The 14,665-nt window shown below is 41.2% G+C and overlaps 2 protein-coding genes across 4 annotated transcripts in view; one reads left to right on the top strand and one right to left on the bottom strand.

The window, feature by feature from the left end:
- PPP2R5E (protein phosphatase 2 regulatory subunit B'epsilon) overlaps positions 1 to 14,665 on the top strand; it is a 196,575-nt gene that overhangs the window by 15,231 nt on the left and 166,679 nt on the right. The gene's annotated exons all lie outside the window — the stretch shown is intronic.
- On the bottom strand, positions 5,787 to 6,656 carry LOC128593645 (histone H3.3A-like). The gene has a single exon (XM_053601813.1). It carries the CDS (start codon positions 6,558 to 6,560, stop codon positions 6,150 to 6,152), a length of 411 nt encoding a protein of 136 aa, XP_053457788.1. The 5' UTR covers positions 6,561 to 6,656; the 3' UTR covers positions 5,787 to 6,149.

Genomic DNA, 14,665 nt, shown 5'->3' with positions numbered 1-14,665 from the left:
GGGACTATAGGCGCCCGCCATAACACCTGGCTATTTTTTGGTTGCAGCCGTCATTGTTGTTTGGCGGCCCAGGCTGGATTTGAACCCGCCAGCTCAGATGCATGTGGCTGGCGCCTTAGCCGCTTAAGCCACAGGTGCTGAGCCTATACCTATTTTCTTAAGTGTTCTGATCACGAAAGGATGCTGGATATTGTCAAAAGCTTCTTCTGCATCTATTGAGAGACTCATATGGTGTTTTTTTTTTGTTGTTGTTTGTTTGTTTATGTGATGTATTATATTTATAGATTTACATACATTGAACCAACCTTGAGACCCAGGGATAAAACCCACTTGGTCATGGTGTATAATTTGTTTGATGTGTTGCTAGATTCTCTTTGCTAGGATCTTATTTAATATTTTTGCATCTATGTTCATTAAAGATACTGGTCTATAGTTTGCTTTTCTTATTGGGTCTTTTCCTGGTTTGGGGATCAGGGTGATTTTGCTTCATAGAATGTGTTGGGAAGTATTCTTTCTTTTTCGATGTTTTGGAAAAGGTTAAGTAATATAGGTACTAGTTCCTCTTTAAAGGTTTGGTAGAATTCTGATGTGAAGCCATCTGTTTCTGGACTCTTCTTTTTTGGGAGAGTTCGTATAGTTGATTCTATTTCAGTACTTGATATAGGTCTGTTCAGCATTTCCAGTTCTTTCTGATTAAGTCTAGGAAGTTGGCGTGCTTCCAAGTATTGTTTAATTTCTTTCAGATTTTCATATTTCTGAGAATAAAGATTTTTGTAGTATTCATTAAGGATTTTTTAAATTTCTGAGGTGTCTGTTGTTATTTTGCCTTTGTCATTTCTGATTGATGATATTATGGACTTTAATTTTCTATTTTTACTTAGGTTGGGCAAAGGTTTATCAATTTTGTTGAATTTTTCAGAAAATCAACTTTTTAATTCATGATCTTTTGAATAATTCTTTTGTTTTCAGTTTCATTTAATTCTGCTCTAATTTTAGTTACCTCTTTTCTTCTGCTGGGCATGGGGTTGGAACGTTTTTCCTTTTCTAGTTGCTTGAGATGTCCCATTAAGTTATTGACTTCCTCTCTTTCCATTCTCTTGAGGAAGGCTTGCAACACTATAAAGCTCCCACTTAGGACTGCCTTTCCACAGGTTCTGATAACTAGTGTCTTCATTATTGTTTTGTTCCAAAAATCTGGCAGTTTCCTTCTTAATCTAATATATGACCCAGCTATCATTTAGCTTAAGGTTATTTAGTTTCCATGTCTTTGTATGAGTATGCAGATACCTGTAATTGGTGAGTTCAACTTTTATTGTTTGATGATCCGAGAAAATACAAGGAATAATTTCTATACTTTTAAATTTGCTTGGCGGCACCTGTGGCTCAGTGGGTAGGGCACTGGCCCCATATACTGAGGGTGGTGGGTTTGAACCCAGCCCCAGCCAAACTGCAACAAAAAATAGGCAGGTATTGTATCAGGCACCTGTGGTCCCAGCTACTTGGGATGCTGAGGCAGGAGAATTGCCTAAGCCCAGGAGTTGGAGATTGCTGTGAGCTATGATGCAACAGCACTCTACCGAGGGCGATAAAGTAAGACTGTGTCTCTAAACAAAAAAAACAAACAAAAATGTAAATTTGCCGATATTAAACTTGTGACCTAACATGTGATCTATTTTGGAGGATGTTCCATGGGCTGATGAGAAGAATGTACAGTTTTGTTAGGATGAAATGTTCTGTAGATATCTGTTAAATTCAATTGTTGTATGGTGAAGTTTAAGCCCAAAATTTCTTTGCTTAGTTTCTTCTAGGAGGATCTATCCAACACTGCCAATGGGGTGTTAAAATCTCCAACTATTATGGTGCTGGAAGATATTAAATTGCTCATATCTGTTAGGGTCTCCCTTATCAATTGAGGAGCATTCTGGTTGGGCGCATAAATGTTAATAATTGACATCTCATTATGTTGAGTGTTTCCCTCTACAGACATGAAGTGGCCATCCTTGTCTTTCCTCACTTTTGTTGGTTTAAAGCCTAGTGTATCTGCAAATAAAATTGCCACCTCTGCTTTCTTCTGATTTCCATTTGCCTGAACTGCAGATGACTATCCCTTCACCCTGACTCTATATTTATCCTTTAAGGTAAGATGACATTCTTGTATGCAGCTGATATCTGGCCTGAGTTTTTGTATCCAGTTAGCTAGCTTGTGCCTTTTAAGAGGACAGTTTAAGCTGTTAATTAAGAGTTGATAAGCCTGGCAGTATTTTTGGTGTCAAGTTTTTTGAAAGTCCAGTGGACAGTTTGAATCTTTTCACCACTGTGGAAATTGGATTTTGGTCAAGAATTTCAGAGTGAGTTTACTTTGGTGGTAGAGCATTGTGCTGGTCATTATGGAGGATGAATTTGAGGGTATGCTGAAGAGTGGGTTTGGTCATCGCAGATTTCTTCAGCATGTGTGTATCATTAAAGTATTTAACTTCTCTGTCATAAATGAAGCTCAGTTTAGCTGGATACTGGATTCTGGGCTGAAAGTTGTTTTGTTTTAGGAGATTGAAGGTTGATGACCATCCTCTTCTGGCTTGAAAGTTTTCAGCAGAGAGATCTGCAGTCATTCTAATATTCTTCCCCTTGTAGGTTATGATTTTCTTAAATCTGGCTGCTTGCAGGATTTTCTCACAAAGTTAATTACAATGTGTCTAGAAGATGCTTTATTTGGGTTGAGTTGTGCTGGGGTTCTGAAACTGCTATCTGAATTTCAGTATTTCTTGCAATGCTGGGGAAGTTCTCCACAATTATCTCTTGCAGTAGAGTATCTGTGCCTTTCAGACCATCTTCTCCTTCAGGGATTCCTATAAGGCGAATGTTTGCTCTTTAGTATTGGTGCCACAATTCTCTCAGATGAATGATCCATTTTTGCTTTCCTCTTCTTTTCCTCTCTGAGCATTTGGAGCATTCAAAAGCTTTGTCTTCAGTGTCAGAGACCCTTTCTTCTGCCTGCTCCATTCTGTTACTGAGGGTTTGTACTGTATTGCTCAGATCTTTGAGGGCTGCAAGTTCTGCCCTCAATGTGTCAAAATATTTGGTGATTCTGTCTTAGAATTCACTGAATTCTTTTTTATTTTATTTTATTTATTTATTTATTGCTAAATCATAGCTGTGTACATTAGTGCAATCAAGGGGTACGCTGTGCTGGTTTCATATACAATCTGAATATTCTCATCAAACTGTTCAACATAGCCTTCATGGCGTTTTCTTAGTTATTATATGTAGACATTTGTATTCTGCATTTAGTTAAGTTTCGCCTGTACCCATTCTAAGATGTACCGCAGGTGTGGCCCCACTCATTGCCCTCCCTCCACACTGACCTCCCCCTCCCTTCCCCTTCCTTGGCCCTTTCCCCATATTCTTGTGCTATAGTTGGGTTATAGCCTTCATGTGAAAGCTATAAATTAGCTTCATAGTAGGGCTGAGTACATTGGATACTTTTTCTTCCATTCCTGAGATACTTTGCTAAGAAGAATATGTTCCAGCTCCATCCATGTAAACATGAAAGAGGTAAAGTCTTCATCTTTCTTTGAGGCTGCATAATATTCCATGGTGTACATGTACCACAATTTGCTAGTCCAGTCGTGGGTCAATGGGCACTTGGGCTTCTTCCATGACTTAGCAATTATGAATTGGGCTGCAATAAACATTCTGGTACAGATGTCCTTGTTATATTGTGATTTTTGGTCTTCTGGGTATAAACCTAGTAAAGGAATTATAGGATCGAATGGCAGGTCTATTTTTAGGTCTCTAAGTATTCTCCAGACATCCTTCCAGAAGGAACGTATTAGTGTGCATTCCCACCAACAGTGTAGAAGTTTGTCCCTTTCTCCACATCCATGCCAACATCTCTGGTTTTGGGATTTTGTTATGTGGGCTACTCTTACTGGGGTTAGGTGATATCTCAAAGTAGTTTTGATTTGCATTTCTCTGATGATTAAGGATGATGAGCTTTTGTTCATGTGTTTGTAGATTGTGCGTCTGTCTTCTTTAGAGAAGTTTCTCTTCAAGTCCCTTGCCCACCCTGAGATGGGATCACATGTTCTTTTCTTGCTAATACGTTTGAGTTCTCTGTGGATTCTGGTTATTAGACCTTTATTGGAGGTATAACCTGCAAATATTTTCTCCCATTCTGAGGGCTGTCTGCTTGCTTTACTTACAGTATTCTTGGCTGTGCAGAAGCCTTTTAGTTTGATCAGGTCCCAGTAGTGTATTTTTGATACTGCTTCAATTGCCTGGGGAGTCCTCCTCATAAAATATTCACTCAGGACGATTCCACCAAGAGTTTTCCCTGCACTTTGTTCAAGTATTTTTATAGGTTCATGTCTTAAGTTTAAATCTTTATCCAGTGAGAGTCTATCTCAGTTAATGGTGAAAGGTGTGGGTCCAGTTTCAATCTTCTACAGGTTGTCAGCCAGTTCACCCAGCACCATTTGTTAAATAGGGAATCTTTGCCCCACTGAATGTTTTTAATTGGCTTGTCAAAGATCAAATAACGGTAAGTAGTTGGATTCATCTCTTGGTTCTCTATTCTGTTCCAGATATCTACTTCTCTGTTTTTGTGCCATTGCCATGCTGTTTTGATCACTATCGATTTATAGTACAATCTGAGGTCTGGTAGCATGATTCCTTCTGCTTTGTTTTTATTTCTGAGTAATGTTTTGGCTATTCGAGTTTTTTTCTGATTCCATATAAAATTATGTATTATTTTTTCAAGATCTTTAAAATATGACTATGGAGCTTTAATAGGAATTGCATTAAAATTATATATTGCTTTGGGTAGTATAGACATTTTAACAATGTTGATTCTTCCCAGCCGTGAGCATGGTATGTTTTTCCATTTGTTAACATATTCAGCTATTTCTTTCTTAAAGTTTCATAGTTCTCTTTGTAGAGATCTTTCACGTCCTTTGTTTCATATACTCCCTAATATTTCACCTTCTTTGTCACTACTGTGAAAGGAATAGAGTCCTTGACTGATTTTTCGGCTAGGTTATTGTTGGTATATATAAAGGCTACAGATTTATGGGTGTTGATTTTGTAACCTGAGACACTGCTGTATTCCTTGATCACTTCTAAAAGTTTTGTAGTAGAAGCCCTAGTGTTTTTCAGATATACCATCATATTACCTGCGAAGAGTGAAAGTTTGATCTCTTCTGACCCTATGTGGATACCCTTGATCACCTTTTCTTCCCTAATTGCAATGGCTAAAACTTCCATTACAATGTTAAAGAGCAATGGAGACAATGGGCAACCTTGCCTGGTTCCTGATCTAAGTGGAAATCATTTCAGTTTAACTCCATTCAATATGATATTGGCTGTGGGTTTGCTGTAGATGGCCTCTATTAGTTTAAGAAGTGTCCCTTCAGGGCAGCGCCTGTGGCTCAAGGAGTAGGGTGCCGGTCCCATATGCTGGAGGTGACAGGTTCAAACCTAGCCCGAGCCAAAAACCAGAAAAAAAAAAAGAAATGTCCCTTCTATGTCAATTTTCTTAAGTGTTCTGATCATGAAGGGATGCTGGATATTATCAAAAGCTTTTTCTGCATCAATTAAAAAAATCATATGGTCCTTATTTTTTAGTTCGTTTATGTGCTGAGTTACATTTATAGATTTACGTATATTGAACCAGCCCTGTGACCCTGGGGTAAATCCCACTTGCTCGTGGTGTATAATTTTTTTGATGTGTTGTTGGATTCTGTCTGTTAGGATCTTATTGAGTATTTTAGTATCAATATTCTTTTTTTTTTTGCCGTCAATAAGAAATTTACTTGTTTTAAAAAAATCCAAATGCTGGCATTGTCCAGAAAAATTTAACAGATTTATAATTGTTATAAAGTTGAACTGCTGAAACTTGTTCACTGAAACATTTTGACTTGCATTAATGCTGCACATCTCCGCATTTTATATTAAAAATTCACACACAAATGAAAATGGAAAAACTGCCAATACCTGATTTCTGTCCCCTATTTTTCCAATCGCAATCATATACTTAAGTATCTTTTGACCCCATGGGGAAAAAAAAATCTAACGTTCAGAACTACCAATAACAGGAAGAAGAGAATTTTTTTTTTTTTTATAATGAAATGTTTTCCCATCATAGTGTACTCTTAAGCACGTTCTCCACGTATGCGGCGTGCTAGCTGGATGTCTTTTGGCATAATTGTTACACGTTTGGCATGGATAGCACACAGGTTGGTGTCTTCAAAAAGGCCAACCAGATAGGCCTCACTTGCCTCCTGCAAAGCACCAATAGCTGCGCTCTGGATGCGCAGATCTGTCTTAAAGTCCTGAGCAATTTCTCGCACCAGACGCTGGAAAGGAAGTTTGCGAATCAGAAGTTCAGTGGACTTCTGATAACGTCTTATTTCACGTAGTGCCACAGTACCAGGCCTGTAGCGATGAGGTTTCTTCACCCCTCCAGTAGAGGGCGCACTCTTGCGAGCGGCTTTTGTAGCCAGTTGCTTCCTGGGTGCTTTACCACCGGTGAATTTGCGGGCAGTCTGCTTTGTACGAGCCATGGTATAAAGACCTCCTTACTTACCCCCCTTCTCCTTCGGCTGGAGCTCGGCGAGCTAGAGGCGGCACTGGCGTTAGACAGCGACGGCGGCGCGGCGGCGGCTGCGAACACCAGTATCGATATTCTTTAGTATCAATATTCTTTAGTCTATAATTTTCTTTTTTGTTGGGTCTTTCCCTGGTTTAGGGATCAAGGTGATGTTTGCTTCGTAGAATGTTTTGGGTAATAGTCCTTCTTTTTCTATATTTTAGAAAAGGTTTAGTAATATAGGTACTAGTTCTTCTTTAAAGGTTTGGTAGAATTCTGACGTAAAGCCATCTGGTCCTGGGCTTTTCTTTTTAGGGAGATTTTGTATAGTTGATGCTATTTCAGAACTTGATATTGGCCTGTTCAACATTTCTACTTCGTTCTGGCTAAGTGTTGGTAGGTGGCGTACTTCCAGGTATTGGTCGATTTCTTTCAGATTTTCGTATTTCTGAGAGTAGAGTTTCTTGTAGTATTCGTTAAGGACTTTTTGAATTTCTGAGGGGTTGTTGTTATTTCATCGTTACCATTTCTGATTGATGAAATTAGAGATTTTACTCTTTTTTTTGTCTGGTTAGGTTGGCCAAAGGTTTATCTATTTTATTGATCTTTTCAAAAAACCAACTTTTGGATTTATTGATCTGTTGTATAATTCTTTTGTTTTCAATTTCTTTTTATTCTGCTCTGATTTTGGTTATTTCTTTTCTTCTGCTGGGTTTGGGGTTGGAGGGTTCTTCCTTCTCCTGTTGCTTGAGATGTCCCATTAGTTATTAACTTCCTCTCTTTCCGTTTTCTTGAGGAAGGCTTGCAGTGCTATAAATTTCCCTCTTAGGACTGCCTTTGCAGTATCCCAGAGGTTCTGGTAATTCGTGTCTTGGTTGTTGTTTTGTTCCAAAAATTTGGTGATTTCCTTCTTAATCTCATCTATAACCCATCTGTCCTTCAGCATAAGGTTGTTTAGCTTCCATGTTTTTGTATGTGTATGCAGATTCCTGTTATTGAGTTCAACTTTTATTCCATGATGGTGTGAGAAGATGCAAGGAATAATTTCTATTTTTTATAATTTGCTGAGGTTAGATTTGTGACCTAGGATGTGGTTAATTTTGGAGTATGTTCTGTGGGCTGATGAGAAGAATGTGTATTCAGTTTTGTTGGGATGAAATGTTCTGTAGATGTCTGTTATGTCCAGATCTTGAATGGTTAAGCTTAAATCTAAAATTTCTTTGCTTAGTTTCTTTTTGGAGGATCTATCCAGCACTGCTAAAGGGGTGTTAAAATCTCCAACTACTATGGAACTGGAATAAATCAAGTTGCTCATGTCTGTTAGAGTTTCTCTTACAAATTGAGGTGCTTTCTGGTTGGGTGCATAAATATTAATAATTGAGATCTCATCATATTGAGTATTACCTTTAACAAATATGAAGTGTCCATCCTATTCCTTCCTTATTTTGGTTGGTTTAAAGCTTATTGCATCTGCGAATAGGATTGCAACACCTGCTTTTTTCTACTTTCCATTTGCCTGGAGTATAGATGACCATCCCTTCACCTTTAGTCTATATTTGTCTTTTAATGTGAGATGCGATTCTTGTATGTAGCAGATAATCTGTCTTGAATTTTTGTATCCAGTCAGCCAACCTGTGCCTCTTTAGAGGACAGTTTAAACCATTCACATTAATTGAGACTATTGATAAGCCTTTCGAGAGCCGGTGGACATTTTTAATCCTTTTGCGACTGTGGAAGTTGGAATTTGATCAAAATTTCCTGGGTGAGTTTACTTTTGTGGTGGAGGATTACATTGGTCTTTATTTAGAATAGGTCTGAGAATATCCTGGAGAGCTGGTTTGGTTATTGCAAATTTCTTCAACATGTGAATGTCATTGAAGTATTTAATTTCTCCCTCATAAATGAAACTCAGTTTAGCTGGGTACAGGATCCTGGGTTGAAAGTTATTTTGTTTTAGGAGGTTAAAAGTCGATGACCATCCTCTTCTAGCTTGAAAGGTTTCAGCAGAGAGATCTGCAGTTATTCTAATATTCTTCCCCTTGTAGGTAATGGTTTTCTTTCGTGTGGCAGCTTTCAGAATTTTCTCCTTCATATTAACTTTAGTGAAATTGATTATCATCTGTCTGGGGGATGTCTTATTCAGGTTGAGTCGTGCTGGAGTTCTGAAACTGTCTTGTTATCTGAATTTCAGAATGTCTTGGTATGTCCGGAAAGTTCTCCTTCATAATCTCATGGAAAAGGGACTCTGTGCCTTGCAATGCCACTTTGTCGCTTTTGGTGATCCCTATAAGACGAATGTTGGTTTTCTTCAAATTATCCCAGTGCTCTCCGAGAGAGTGATCTGTTTTTCCCCTCCATTTCTCTTCCTCTTTCAGAGTTTGGGAGTGTTCAAAAGCTTCGTCTTCAATGTCAGAAATCCTTTCTTCTGCTTGGTCCATTCTGTTACTGAGGGATTCTTAGATGTTTCTCAAATCTTTGAGGGCTGCAACTTCTTGTAGCAATGTGTCAAAATCATTGGTCATTTGGTCTTTGAATTCATTGAATTGTTTTTTTTTTGTAGAGACAGAGTCTCACTGTACCGCCCTCGGGTAGAGTGCTGTGGCGTCACATGGCTCACAGCAATCTCTAACTCTTGTGCTTACGTGATTCTCTTGCCTCAGCCTCCCGAGCAGCTGGGACTACTGGTGCCCACCACAATGCCCGGCTATTTTTTTGTTGTTGTTGCAGTTTGGCCGGGGCTGGGTTTGAACCCGCCACCCTTGGCATATGGGGCCAGTGCCCTACTCACTGAGCCACAGGCGCCGCCCTGAATTCATTGAATTCTTGAGATATCTTTTGGGTTACTGCTTGGAGGTCTAATTCGATCTTATTTGCTATCCAGATTCTGAATTCGATTTCTCACATCTCAGCTATTTGTTTGTGCATGGGATCTTGTGCTGTGTCTGCCCCACTGATCCTTGGGGGAGTTGATCAACTCTGATTATTCATATTGCCAGAGTTTTTCTGTTGATTTCGCCTCATGATTGTTTTTCACCATTGCCTCTGGCTGTCCTGAGTTGGGGAGGTGTCTCTCCAAGATTTGACCCCAGTGGGATCACTCTGTTGTTGCTGGATCTTTGTAGGGAGTAACCCTGTTTAGTTCCCCTGGGGCTGGCCCTTCTAGGGAGTTCTGGTTGTGGAAGCAGCTCTGGAGTGTGACATACCCGGATCCAGCAACAGGGCGGGAGGTGATGTGCACTGTTCTGGGAGTGCCTGGCACCTAGTGACTTTGGCACAGAGAGCCCAAGGCTCCACCAGTCTCTGGCCAGGAGAAGGGCTCTGCGCAGAGGCAGGGAGGGCTCCGGAGGGCATGTGGCTACCAGTGTCCCTGGCCAGGTGAGCGGGTCGTTTTTGAGGCAGGGAGGGTACAGGAGGGAGGACGCGGGGTTGCGCGGGTATGGGGGGATTGCAGCACAGCTCTTATGGAGGTCCAGGCAGCACTCTACCCAGGGCAACAGCTCCAGGCTCCAGTGTGCCAAAACTGGTCTCACTCTGGTCTTGAGGTTTAAGGCTGTAAGGCAGCTCAGTCCCCGCCTTTCGGCTGCTCAGTCACTAGGTTACTAGGTCCCGCCCGATCCTTTTTCTGTGACCCTGAGTGTGGAGCTTGCCGGGGCAGTTCTCTCACAATGGCTCCCTGCGGCCCACAGCCGAACACTATTAGCTCCGTCCGGCTCAGCGACTCAGTCTGCGGCCCTAGACAATGCCCAAAGTTCTCCGCACTCCTGCTCAAGCTCTCCCCAAAGCAGTTCAACTTAGTGCCAAGTCCAAAAACGCCAGAACAGTTCACAGGTAAGGCCTTTCTGGTTTGCAGTCTCACTGCTGTTTGTACTTCTGGTTGCCGGCGGGATTTGGTCGATCGAACACACTGAATTTATTGAATTCTTGAGACAAGTTTTGAATTGCTCCTTGAATTTCTAATTCCATCTTTACCTCCATTCTGTTAATCTTATTTGCAATCAAATTCTGAATTCGATTTTTGACATCTTAGCCATTTGTTTATGAATGGGATTTTCTACTGTGTCTCCTTAGTCCTTCCTTGGGTAGTTGATCTACTCTGATTATTTATGTTGCCAGAGTTTTTCTGCTGATTCCACCCCATGATTAGTTTTCGCTGTTTGGCTAGAGAAGCTGGCAAGGTGAAATTGAATAGAGGGTTCCTGGAGTTGTAATTAACTAGTCCTTTACGAAATAACTAGGACAGGTGATTACGCTTTTCCCCTAGAGCTTTACAAAAGTCCCATTCAGAACTATAGCCTGAAACTCTGGGGACCTGCTTGGTGTGGTAGGGCTAGATAGTGCTGACCGATATTCACCTAGTCTAATCCTAGTGAATCAGTGGGTTTTGGCTGAAATCTCAGCTGAGGAGATATATAAGCAACTAAGACACCCCTTCCCCCAACCCCCAACTGGAAGGGGAGAATCCCACACTCCCACAACACAACCAGGGTACAACTTTGGTGGATTCCCTGGTGATTGGTCCAGGTCAAGAGTTCCAAACCAATTGTCCTGGTCAACACAAACACCGATGAGGTGGGAGAGTTTAAAAGGTCTTCAGCATCTAGGCAGCTGGGGTCCACTGGCAGCTCAATTTGACCCCAGTGGGAGGTACCTTGTAGCCAGAAGGAGAGAGGTATCTTGTGGAAAGAGGATGGAGTAAATTTTATGTATGACAGACTTATAGTGATTCTTTTTTCTTTGGGGATTCATTACTTTGATTTTACAGAAGTTAAGATATTAAATTCAGGGTGGTGCCTTTGGCTCAGTGGGTAGGGTTCCGGCCCCATATACCGAGGGTAGCAGATTCGAACCCAGCCCCAGTCAAACAGCAACAGAAAATAGCCTGGCATTGTTGCGGGCGCCTGTAGTCCAGTTACTCGGGAGGCTGAGGCAAGAGAATCACCTAAGCCCAGGAGTTGGAGGTTGCTGTGAGCTGTGATGCCATGGTGCCCTACTGAGGGCAACAAAGTGAGACTCCGTCTCTACCAAAAAAAAAAAAAAAAGATATTAAATTCAGTGAAATTCTTTTTTTGCTGGTGTTTGAGGACTGATCAGATCACAGCACTTTAAGAGAGAATAGTATATCTGAATATTATAATGGACTAGGAGGGCAGGGTTTTAAAGGAAAGTGTTTTTTTGTTTGTAAAACTTAGATTTTATAACAATATTGGCTCATAATAGTAATGAGATTTTGTAGTGCTTGAAAAAAATCTGAGGTTTCTTGATATTTCAAATAGGCTATAGTAGTTTGTTTGCAAATGATGACATCCATTTTACTACTTAAAAATGTTTTTCTGGCTTGGCACCTGTGGCTTAAGCGGCTAAGGCACCAATCCAGCCCGGCTTGCCAAACAACAATGACTGCTGCAACCAAAAAGTAGCTGGGCATTGTGGGGGTGTCTGTAGTCCCAGCTACTTGGAAGGTGGAGGCAGGAGAATCGCTTGAGCCCAAGAGTTGGAGGTTGCTGTGAGCTGTGATGCCACAGCACTCTACCCAGGGCCACAGCTTGGGGCTCTGTCTCAAAAAAAAAAAAAAAAAGTTTTTCTACCTTTTGAAGATTTTTTTGGAAACAAACATGGGATCTTATTTTTACATTACAGTAGAATTAAGTGTAGCCTCTTCCTCAGTAAGTACTCATAGATAGGCCTTGGGGTCACAAGTACCTGACCTCCTTTAGGCTTGAATTCTGGGTCTACCACTCACAGCTAGTTGACTTCCAAGCCTTGTTTTCTTTATCTCTAGAACTGAGAGAATAGTAGAACCCACATCATAGGTTAAATTCCCCAAAGCAAGTAAAATAGCCTAGTACTTGGGTACATTATAGGAATTGGAGAATATTAATTTCTATAATTATAGGAAAAATGCATAATGTTTATTAGTGTTTTTTAGTTGATTTTTATTCCTTTAATACATTAAATGGGTTGTTTCCAATAGGAAAGAAAAGGTAGCATATATCCAACTGTGAAAATTAGACTTTCAAAGCAAAAAGGAGGGCTCAGTGCCTGCAGCTCAGTGGTTAGGGCGCCTGCCACATACACTGGGGTTGGCAGGTTTGAACACAATCTGGGCCTGCTAAAGTACAGTGACAACTACAACAAATAAATAGCCGGGTGTTGTGGTGGGCGCCTGTAGTCCCAGCTACTTGGGAGGCTGAGACAAGAGAATATGCTTGAGCCCAAGAGTTTGAGGTTGCTGTGAGCTGTGACGCCAAGGCAGGAAAACATCTTTTGTAATTTATCCTCTTTAGGTTTTTGCCCAGACTTTTGAGTTTAATGCATATTAAAGAAACAAAATCTGAATTGAGGATTTCACAAGTTTAAGGAGAATAACAAGTAGTTCTTTTTTTTTGTTTTTTACTCACCAAAGCTTTAATTCAGCGTGGTTTTTTGCAGTAAACCATAATATTCCCCTTACCATAATTTATGAAGCCAACACAATAATTTTTATTACAGATTATGAATAAGGTAATAATAGTTTTTTAAAATTTCAGAATATTATGGGAGTACAGACATTCTGGTTGCATACATTCGTTTGTGCCATTTGTGTCAGAGTTAGAAGTGTGCCTGTTACCCAGGTGATGTGCGCTGTACCTGTTAGGTGTGGATTCGTCCATCTCCTTATCTCCCCACAGATAGTTCTTTGTTGAGGGCTCTTATCTTGTGGTCGATGGGTGGATGTTAGAGGACCTTGACCCTCTTGAAATTCCAGGCTGTATTTTGTCTGTCTGTGCAGATTGACATTTTTTCTGGGCAAAGGTTTAGAGCTTTCATCAGATTCTCACAGCTCACAGCAGCCTCCATCTCTTGGGCTCAGGCGATTCTCTTGCCTCAGCCTCCCGAGTAGCTGGTACTACAGGCACCTGCCACAATGCCCGGCTATTTTTTTGTTGCAGTTTGGCCAGGGCCGGGTTTGAACCTGCCACCCTCGGTATATGGGGCCAGCGCACTACTCACTGAGCCACAGGCGCCGCCCCCTTTCATCAGATTCTCAAAGGAGTTTCTCCACGGACTAGTAACTGCTGCTTTGGGTAGTGGGCATCAGTGTCCTCACTCAGAGCAGACAGAGAGAGAAAGTGTCGTATAATCCTTCTGTGTAGAAGGGATCTCATGACTAGAGGTTTTTTCCTGTATGTTTCTCCCGATTTTGTGTTCTTTTGGATACCAAACAATTTTAAAAGCTGTTTGAAGGGAGAAATGACTATAGTGTGGTTGTTTGGAAGTTTTGATCAGCATCATTTGAAAAATGAAGCTGGGTGAATAGGAATACCAAGTGTGTCTGTAAAAGAGCATTTTTTTCTGGAACAGCTGTGCATCTAGAAGAAATTGGGAGGAGAAACTCAGGTTGTCTCTGATGGTGGAGAGAGTTTAACAACCAGTGAGGAAGCTGAGAAGTAATACCTGTTGGTTCTTTTGTGTGCCACACCACATTGCACATGGTGTCTCATTTAAGCCTCCCAAGGCACCAGGAGCGAGGGATGTTTGCTTTTAACTGAAGGCCAAGTAACTTGTGCACTGCTGCAGAGAGAGCCAGGGTTGGACCCCTGGCCTGTCTGGCTCCAGATCTTATGCCTGTTCTCTTGTGGCCATGAGCACAGATGAGAACTGGAGCTAATGGGATCTCGCTCGTACTGTGCTGGGATCTCTTTGCAAGAACTCTGACAATTGTGAAGCGACTGAAGTAGTGCGAATTAAAAGCCAAGAGGGGAGTAACTGGGCCAACATTACTACTGTGGTAATAATGGGGAAGAAGCATGAATCAGTAACCAGGGGGAGCTGGCAGTTGACAATGTGCCTCTCAGGACCCTGGTGTGACTTGCACTGTGTCCTGATGAAGGCGTGTCAATCATGGGATGGTAAGGAAGAGTTTGATGAGCTGGTGGCATTCTGTTAGAGCACTCATCTCCATCTTTGGGGAACTCGTTTATTAGGAACAGGCCTGGGTCAAGTCCAGGTGATAATCTGGGCTTTGTGAATTGAGGTGAGTTATTTAACTGCTTTGGAGCTTCAGTTGCCATTTTTGTAAAATGGGACTCCCATCTCCCC

This window comes from Nycticebus coucang, chromosome 9, assembly GCF_027406575.1.
Source record: "Nycticebus coucang isolate mNycCou1 chromosome 9, mNycCou1.pri, whole genome shotgun sequence".
NCBI classification, from domain to species: Eukaryota; Metazoa; Chordata; class Mammalia; order Primates; family Lorisidae; genus Nycticebus; species Nycticebus coucang.
The sequence above is the reverse complement of the archived record's forward strand: the minus strand, read 5'-3'. Positions and strand labels throughout refer to the sequence as shown.